Source organism: Miscanthus floridulus, chromosome 8 (genome assembly GCF_019320115.1).
Source record: "Miscanthus floridulus cultivar M001 chromosome 8, ASM1932011v1, whole genome shotgun sequence".
NCBI lineage: Eukaryota > Viridiplantae > Streptophyta > Magnoliopsida > Poales > Poaceae > Miscanthus > Miscanthus floridulus.
In genome coordinates this window covers 153,592,709-153,602,026 of record NC_089587.1, presented here as the reverse complement: position 1 = coordinate 153,602,026, position 9,318 = coordinate 153,592,709, and the positions used below count along the sequence as shown (strand labels likewise).

General features: G+C 53.2%; 2 protein-coding genes across 2 annotated transcripts; one reads left to right on the top strand and one right to left on the bottom strand.

The window, feature by feature from the left end:
* The first annotated feature begins 2,645 nt into the window (after positions 1-2,645).
* LOC136473764 (mechanosensitive ion channel protein 6-like) lies at positions 2,646-6,802 on the top strand. The gene is made up of 5 exons (XM_066471407.1): positions 2,646-4,905; positions 5,245-5,368; positions 5,465-5,758; positions 5,840-6,042; positions 6,292-6,802. Exons 1-5 carry the CDS (start codon positions 2,867-2,869, stop codon positions 6,572-6,574), a joined length of 2,943 nt encoding a protein of 980 aa, XP_066327504.1. The 5' UTR covers positions 2,646-2,866; the 3' UTR covers positions 6,575-6,802.
* Positions 6,803-7,353: 551 nt separating this feature from the next.
* On the bottom strand, positions 7,354-8,761 carry LOC136473763 (heterodimeric geranylgeranyl pyrophosphate synthase small subunit, chloroplastic-like). The gene has a single exon (XM_066471406.1). It carries the CDS (start codon positions 8,682-8,684, stop codon positions 7,659-7,661), a length of 1,026 nt encoding a protein of 341 aa, XP_066327503.1. The 5' UTR covers positions 8,685-8,761; the 3' UTR covers positions 7,354-7,658.
* Between the last annotated feature and the right edge of the window lie 557 nt (positions 8,762-9,318).

Sequence of the window (9,318 nt, the reverse complement as noted above, 5' to 3'; positions counted from 1 at the left end):
TGCTCATAACCACCTCGTAACTCATGTTAATCCCTGGTTCAGCTTCAGCCGCACGAAAACAAAACTGCTTCACCCGACGCTAACAACCCGCAACCACTTCATGCACACGTACGTACGTCGCAGCAAGACGACGACGCCACGACGACCGAAAAGCCCAAGCGTGACGCCTTCCTCCAGCTGAAAGCGATAGGAGATCGAGAGCACGGCGCGTGATGCATGGGCACGTCCCCGTCAACCGAAGACCGGAAGACGCCGCGCCACAGGAAAATCACTCTAGAATTTGCACCGGGACAGGCCACAGCCACACGGGACGAGCCGCTTCTCGCCCATACAACTGTTCCGCCCGGCCGCGCGCAATCATGTCGGCGGAAGACGGGAAGAAGGCGTGGCCAACAGTCCAAATGTCCAATGCAATAGGGGCCGCCGCGTCCGTCGGCCGGTGTGAAACGGGCCAGGCCGATGCCTTTCTGGCCAGGCACAGGCACCCGCACCGTCCCCCTCGAAGCGTCGAGTGCCCGCCCAGCTTGCCATTCTGCCGCGCACAATTTTGCAGGGCCCTGCCCAGCTGCCTTGCCCTGCGTCCGCGGCCGTGGGCCGTGGCCGAGGTGTGGCGTAGCTGGCAAGCTGGCAAGCTGGCATCGATCGTTTGTAAAATCCACTAACGCAGGGTGCTCAGTAGCAGTGTTTCTAAATGGTAAATAGTTCACCTACCGTTTAACCATTATTCGACCAAAACATCTTATTAAACGGGCTAAATAGCTAATTAAATGAAATAAACGGATGATTAAACGAAAACGACGCACCACCATGTAGCGTTTACACGGTGTTTAAACGGACTAAACGGCCGTTTTGGCAAACAGTGCTTAGTTGAATACTAGTAGTGCTGTGGTTGTTATACTTGCTACGGGACAGCCGGACAGCGCAGACCGTGCGCGTTTAACTGGCACAACAGGAACACATACATTTTTACTAGCTAGGCAAGCACATAGTACTCCTCTTGCGTATGAACGCACTGTCGTTGTCGCGAGGTTTCGTCCGTACACGTAGTGGCACTCCTTCTCCGTCGTGTGGAAGGCGAAGGCATTTTCTTTTTGCCGGTATCATGGACCGGGGGCAAGATAAGAAGAACCTTATCGCTGGATCGAATGCGACGTCGTCACTCGTTAAAAAGGGACGAGGGGGGACAGATGACGCGAGAGTTACGGAGGGGTGGACGCGTGTCCTGCATGTAGGACGTAAACTTACTTAATCGCGACCCCATGAACGTTTATAAACAAATCCACTAGTATGTTGCATAGCCTAGTCTAGATATTCGATTCCTACACGTCGCGCCGCCTCCAAAGACGAAGGCCCCATCACCTCTTCCCTTGCTTCTTTGGAGAATTTTGGAGATCACACGCTGCCTGCTGTACTCCAGTAGCTGGTACCCGTTCATGTCTGGTCAAGTTCAGACACGCACGATAGCTAATCGATCGCTACTGGCCAGTGGCTACTACTGCACCATGATTTCGTCCGTCCGTTTCCTGCCAAACAAAACAAGGGCTAAAACCGCGTACTACTCCAGTAGCAGTGCAGTCCAAACCCAACTCATGCACTGCCACTGTATGAATATCGTGGCCAGTGAGGGTCACGAGACCGTGACAGTAGCCGAGAAACGGACGTGCCAGTGGTGCACCGGGTGACACGATCACACGAAGCCGAAAGCAGAGATCACATGTAGCGCGTGGGTTTCCACTTTCGCTCCCTTTTGCCCGGGACCGGCGATAATGCGAAATCCTGGCAATTACCTCTAACCGCCGCTGTGAGAATGATAACCACGATGGCTTCGAAATCCTTGCCGGGAAGAGAAACACTACCATTACCCGCAGCGTAACGAGCAATGACAACGCCCCCACCGCCGGAATGCCGATCCACCACAACGACGACTGTCTTCTCCACCACCGTTGATATTTTTGTAAGGACTGCCACTCGCTAACTGGGACACGCATTCCCCGCTTCCGCGATCCGCGCCGCCAGTCTCGCGCACGGCGGCACGCTCACGCTCCCAAATCTTTTTGATGCCCACTAAGCCTGCAACAGGAGATCTGTTGGTACCCAAATCTAAAATGATCTCTAGGAGAATACTTATAGTCTTCAACAGAGTATATATAAAAAACTTATTTTGGATGTTAGAAGAGACATAACCTAAATCTGAGTATTCTCTCTTCTGAAGACCTATTTATAGAAAGAGTTGTTTTTTTAGGTTAGGTTGTTGAAAAATACAAAAATAGTTATTAAACTTTTTATCCGAAGCGCTGCCTAAAAGATGGATGAGTCTTATATTTTGGGTGATGGTGGTTGGACACAGTGTAACCCAGTTCTCTAATCGCACCTCGTACCGAACCCCTGCCACGTACGCGACGTGGCCACCCAACCTTTGGCCTGCGCGGTTGCGGTCCGCCCGGCTGGCTGGGCGCGGCGCTCGGTCGCAGGCGCCAGTGCGGCAGTGCGCGCGACCCCCGCCCCCTCCCCCCCCCCCCACAACACACACACACGCACACGCTGACCACACGGTCCCGGCGCCCGGCTCGATGCGAGTTGCGAGGGCAGGACGACGGAGACGGACAGGCATAAAGGCAGGCGAGCGTTGGAGGCATGCGGCTGCTCCACGTTGTTCCGGAACTTTCCGCTCCGCCGTCCCGCTCCCGCGAGCAGCACCGCCAGCATAAACCGGCGACGCGCTATTAATCCAGCCCACAAGCCGTCACTGCGAGTCAAGTATAGCAGGCAGGCGCGGAACGGAAAGGGGGTCGAGCGGAGTAGCGGCGGTGTCCATCTATTTTCGAGTTTAGCGTTTGGGGTTGCCGGCGGCGGCGAGGGCGAGGCAATGGACCAGGCGCGAAGCAAGAGCGGCCTGCGGTCGCACGGGTCCGGCGGCAAGGCCTCCTCGCGGCCGGGGTCGGGGACGCTGGGATCCCCGGAGGACCAACCGATACTGGCCGACCGCGGCGGCGGCGACCGCCGGGAAGTCGTCTTGAAGATCGATGGGAACGGGAACGGGCGCGCGCCGTTCTCATTCCATGGCGCGGACGCAGGCGGCGACGGTGGCGGGGGGAAGGCGGGGAATGCGACCTCCGGCACGAACTCCACGGCGACCACGCCGCGGACCGAGAGCAGGCCGAGGTCGAGCGAGACCAGCTCGCCTCGGTCACCGGCCAAGGTGTGGCGGGAGGGGAGCTACGAGTTCTGGAACAATGATGGTGGCGGCGCCAACGGGCGCCCCGCCGCCACCGAGGCGTTCAGCTTCAAGAACCATAAGCCGCAGGCGCCGCAGGCGCCGCAGGCGTCGTCGCCTTCGATGTCGCCGCAGCAGCAGCAGCAGCAGCAGGCGGAGGGCGGCGGCGGCGTGGACCCGCCCACGCGGCTCATCGGCAACTTCCTCCGGAAGCAGGCGGCGTCCGGCGGGGAGATGTCGCTGGACCTCGACCTGGAGATGGAGGAGCTCGGGAGGACGGCGCAGCTGCGCGCGCACCCGTCCTTCTCCACCTCGCTCGAAAGGGACGGGCGCGTCTCGTTCCAGGAACCCCAGAAGCGGCACTCCACGTCGTCCTGCTCCTCCGATTCCGACACCGACGACGGCCGGAAGCGCCGCGGCGACGACGGCGAGGTCGTTCGGTGCACGTCCTCCTCTACTGCTGCGGGAGCGGGTCCGTTGCTGCGACTCCAGACGCGCTCCCGGCTAATGGACCCGCCGCCGCAGTGGCAGACCGCGCCGGCGCCGGCGCCGGCATCGGCACCTGCCGCGTCTCCTGCCTTCGACGAGGACCGGAAATCTTCAGGCGTGCGGACTCCTACAAAGTCGGGCCGCCTCTTCTCGGGGCTTATGTCCGGCAACAAGTCCGGCCCCATTGGTGGCAAGTCAGGTCCCATGGACGAGGAGGAGGACGACCCATTCGTGGACGAGGACATCCCCGATGACTTCAAGCGTGGGAAGCTGGACGCTTGGACCGTCTTGCAGTGGCTCGGCTTGTTCCTCATCATCGCGGCCTTGGCTTGCAGTCTCAGAATAAAGATCTTGTCCACGAAGAAAGTGCTGGGTTTGCACCTCTGGAAGTGGGAGCTCCTCGTGTTCGTGCTCATCTGTGGCCGTCTCGTCTCCGGATGGGTCATCAAGATTGCCGTCTTCGGTGTCGAACGCAACTTCTTGCTGAGGAAGCGTGTGCTCTACTTCGTGTATGGCGTGCGCAGCGCCGTGCAGAACGCTCTCTGGCTCGGCCTGGTGCTCGCATCTTGGCACTTCTTGTTTGACAAGAACGTCCAGCAGGAGACGAACTCTCCAGTACTGCCCTATGTGACGAAGATACTATTCTGCTTCCTTGTTGCCACGCTCATCCGCCTTGTCAAGACATTGCTGCTCAAGGTACTGGCCTCGTCCTTCCATGTCTCCACATATTTTGATCGGATTCAAGAGGCATTGTTCAGCCAATACGTCATCGAGACACTCTCTGGGCCGCCACTAGTGGATGAAAACCATGTGCTTGAGGAGGTTCATGAGCTGCAACGTGCAGGTGCAACTATACCAAAGGAGCTGCGTGATGCAGTACCAACCAAACATGTGTCTGGGCAGAGGAACATTCAGTTATCAGGGGTCATGCCTAAGGGAGAAGGTAGCAAGCAGCTGTCGAAGGAGAAAGGGGAGGGGATCTCTATCGACGCGCTTCATAAGCTCAACCAGAAAAACATCTCAGCTTGGAACATGAAGAGGCTGATGAGGATTGTTCGATTTGGAACATTAACGACTATGGATGAGCAGATACAACAGGCAGCAGGTCAGGGGGATGAATCAGCGACACAGATACGAAGTGAATATGAGGCAAAGGTAGCTGCCAAGAAGATCTTTCACAATGTAGCAAAGCCAGGTTCCAAGTAAGTCTTTCTTTGTTATCTTAGTTAGATGTTGCAGGTTCCATTATTGCAAGTCTTTTGTTTAGTCATGATGCATATCAACAAATAAAGTTTTATGGATGTAGAGAAATCAGGTTGTTATATAAACCAGTGATGCAATTATTTGTTAAATATACTGTTCCAGTTACCGTTATAGTACTCTGCTGTTGTCTAATGTTACATGCAAATATGAACTGCAGAAGTTCAAAAGAGTTATTAACCAAAATGCTCCTGCTTCAATAGTCCAAATGTTGAAGTTCATAGTGTAACAGCATGTTGCTCTCATTCAGATTATTGACTTTGAATGTGTGAAACATGCAGGTACATATACTTGTCAGACCTGATGAGATTCATGAGGCAGGACGAGGCTGTTAAAGCAATGAATCTTTTTGAAGGAGCACAGGAGCACAACAGGGTCAGCAAGAGGTCTCTCAAGAACTGGGTGGTAATGATCTTATCACTGCACTTCACAGTATGGCTGTATGGGGTCATAACAATCTCCATGTGACTTTCTTAACATTGTCGTATGGATTTTCTGTAGGTGAATGCATTTAGAGAGCGCAAAGCTCTTGCCCTTACACTTAACGATACAAAAACTGCAGTAAACAAGCTGAACCAGATGGCCAATGTCGTTGTGGGGATCATTGTGTTTGCTCTTTGGCTTCTTATTCTGGGAATAGCAACAACACATTTCTTTGTCTTCCTCAGTTCACAGTTTCTCCTGGCAGTTTTTGTATTTGGGAACACATTGAAGACAGTTTTTGAGGCAATTGTCTTCTTGTTCGTGATGCATCCCTTTGATGTTGGTGACCGTTGCGAAATTGAAGGTGTTCAGGTATTTAAAATCTCTTTGCTCTTTGTCCACCAAATATTTCATTGCACTCGTTGGCTTAAGTTTTCACTACCTTGATTTCAGGTGGTGGTTGAGGAAATGAATATCATGACAACGGTGTTTCTCCGATATGATAACCTGAAGATATATTATCCAAACAGTGTACTTGCAACGAAACCAATTATGAATTACTACAGAAGTCCTGACATGGGAGAAGCAATTGACTTCTCCATTCATGTTGCAACTCCTGTTGAGAAACTGGCCCTCATGAAGGAACGACTACTGCGGTATGTATCCATCTTCATCAGTTGTTTTGTTCAATCAGATTTCCCAAGAGAGTCAACAGTAGAGATGCCAGCCCTAGGCCCTGGCTCAGTTTAAAGAGGGCTTTTATCTGAAAACCTTTCAAAGTAAACATGTTTTGAAAAATATCAGTATGAAGCCAACAAATAATTTGCAACTAGAGTATATAGATTCATACCTCCTAATCTATTTTACTACACTCAACTAATTATCAGTTCCGTTTGTATTTCCAGCTACATTGATAACAAGAAGGAACACTGGTACCCGGGTGCGATGGTTGTACTCCGGGACGTCGATGACACCAACAAACTGAAAGTATCAATATGGCTGCGGCACACGCTCAACTGGCAGGATATGGGTATGCGGTTCGTGAGGCGAGAGCTAGTGCTCCAGGAGATGATCAAAGTCCTGAAGGACCTCGAGATTGAGTATCGGATGCTGCCACTTGATGTGAATGTTCGGAATGCACCTGCAATTCAGTCCACAAGGATGCCTACAACATGGAGTTATTCGTGAAGCGGTGACAGGACCGGACCATTTGGCCATGACATTGCAGATGAGGACTTGCTATCTTCATGGATCTTGGTGGCAGCGCAAGTGGTTTAAGCTGCAGGTGCTTGGTAGCAAATAGAGGTAGAGAATAGCGTATTAGCATGTAGAGAGCTGTTAGCTGTGCCTGCAGTCGTCACTTGTGCACCTTGTAATTACAGCACTCTCTCTTGCGTGATGATAATTTTCTGTACATTTGATGGAAAATGACGGCTTGGAAAGAGAAGTAATTCAAGATGGCATGGTATTGTGTACGCAAATGTAACCTGCCTGATTCCCGGTTGCCATCACCGCTGACCGTTGTGAAGATGCTCGGCCCGGCAAAGCAGAATGGCTGGAACGAGCATGCCGGATGCGACAGCGGCAACGAAGAAGATGCTTTACTTGGGTGCGCATTGCGGGATGGTGGAGAGATGGCAATGTAGTGCTCTGTTCTACTTCTATCTGTGAGTTGTGACGAATACCTTGTATACAAAAGTCTGAACTTCTTGCAGAATTCGAATTGGCAATGTAGTGCTCTGTTCTAGCTGCGTTGTGACGAAATACCTTGTATACTGAACTTCTTGCAGAATCCAAATTTAGAATATTAGGTTTGGCGAGGTGAACCTCACATTTCTCATTCGATAACTTAAGATTTTACACAAAAACGGATGTTTTTCAGTTTCATTTAAGAGCTTAATCTATCTATCTACCATGGTGGTTAATTCATCCAAACTTAAACAGCAGAAGAACCGAGTGGTTGCATGAGCATGGAGTGAGTGAGACCTTCCATTCATTTACCATTTTGTTTTATTAACTTACTACAAACATCTTACCCAAAAAAAAAAACTTACTACAAACATCACACCCAGTTTCGAGTTCTAAACATCTAATGCTGGGACTGGGATAACAATTCTCCATATGAACCAGCCCCCGAACTACGAGCTTCAGAACATCTAGATAAAAGAAGGATTAGATCTATGGCAGATAAAGCTCTCACCAAACTCCTGGACCATATACATCTCACTAGCTCGAGGCCTCCAATGTTCAGTAGCAGCTGCGATCGTCCACTCTATGGAGTTGCCGCCGCACCCTGGAGCTCAAACCCTCTCTCCACCGCGTAGTCCACGAAACTGTACAAGGGCAGCACCCGATCGCCATACTTGTCCCCGAGCCTGTCAGCCTCTGTCTTGGCCTGAGCCGTGAGCTCCTCCACAATGCCGAGCGCGCGGTCCATCCCCAGGGAGCGCAGGACGCTGGCGTTGCTCCTCATCTTGCCGTTCCCCGACGCGCTCCGGACGTCGTCGACGAGCTCGTACAGGACGCCGATGGTGCGGCCGTATCGCCGCAGCGCGGCCTCCTCGTCGGGCCCGGCCCCACCGAGCATGGCGCCACAGGCGGCGGAGCACTCGGCCATCTCGCCGAACTTCTTCGTCAGGACCTGCATGACCTCGGCCTCGCCAAGGGCGGTGGCGCCGGCCAGATCGAGGAACTGGCCGGCCGCCATGCCGGTGGATCCGACGGCGCGCGCGAGCTCCGCGAGGACGCGCAGGAGGACGGCGTGCGGGACCGGGTCCGGGGACGGGGTGTGGGAGATGACGTGGGTGTAGGCGAGCGGGAAGAGAGCGTCCCCCGCGAGGACGGCCATGTCGGTGCCGTACGCCGCGTGCGTGGACGGGCGCCCGCGTCGCGTCGGGGCTGCGTCGAAGCAGGGCAGGTCGTCGTGCACGAGCGACGCCGCGTGGAGCATCTCCAGCGCCGCGGCGGCCGGGAGCGCGGCCGCGCGCGGGCCGCCGAGGAGCTCGCACGCGGCGACGCAGAGCACGGGGGGCGCCCGCTTGGCGGCTCCCTCCTTGACGGCGCCCGGGAGCACCGCGTAACGCATGGCGGAGTGGATGCTCTCCGGAGGCTGCATGGGCATCGCGGCGTCGAGTTCGGACTCCACATCGGCGATCAGAGAGGTCCAGTAGCGGCGCAGGTCGAAGGAAGCAGAGGCGGCGGGAGCGGCGGAGGACGCACGGGCGGTGAGCAAGCGGCGGGAGTTGGAGGAAAGGAACTTGGGGATGGGGAGGGTGATGAAGAGGGAGGAGAGAGCCATGGCGATGGAGAATTTGGGAGGATTGGGGTTCGGATGTGGTTTCCTGAACTTGGGTGCGTGGTGACTGCGATAGTGCGATGTCGTCAGTCGTTGGATTGGTTTTTTCTCCGCTCATCCCCAGTATCAATATCGAGGCCTCAGCAGTCAGCCCCGCAAGGAAATGTTGGGCCAAAATTACATTCAGCCAGGCCCATTCTTGTTTCATAATTAAAATTCTTGCGAGACTCTATCACCGAAACCCATCTTTGATAATGGCACAATTCCAAAAATTTCATGTTTAGCTTTCGTCCAATCAAGGTAGAACCCAGATAAATGGATGCTTGTCAAGTACTCACTCCGCTTTAAATTTTCGTTTTATTTATGTCTTATTGAACTTTAAATATTTAAATAAGTTTATCATAAAATATTAACGTATACAAAATAAATAAATTCCTTATTAAAATGTATCTCATGGTGTATATAATTTAGGCGTCTTCAGCCTTCTGCATGGAACTTTCACGGATTTGCACGAGACTTCCGTGACCACACGCTAAAGTTTCGTGCGAATCCATAGAAGTTCCGCAGTCTGCTAACCGCTATTTTCGAGTCTAAGTTTTGTAGGTCTATTCATCCACCTCTAGGCTTTACATGGATC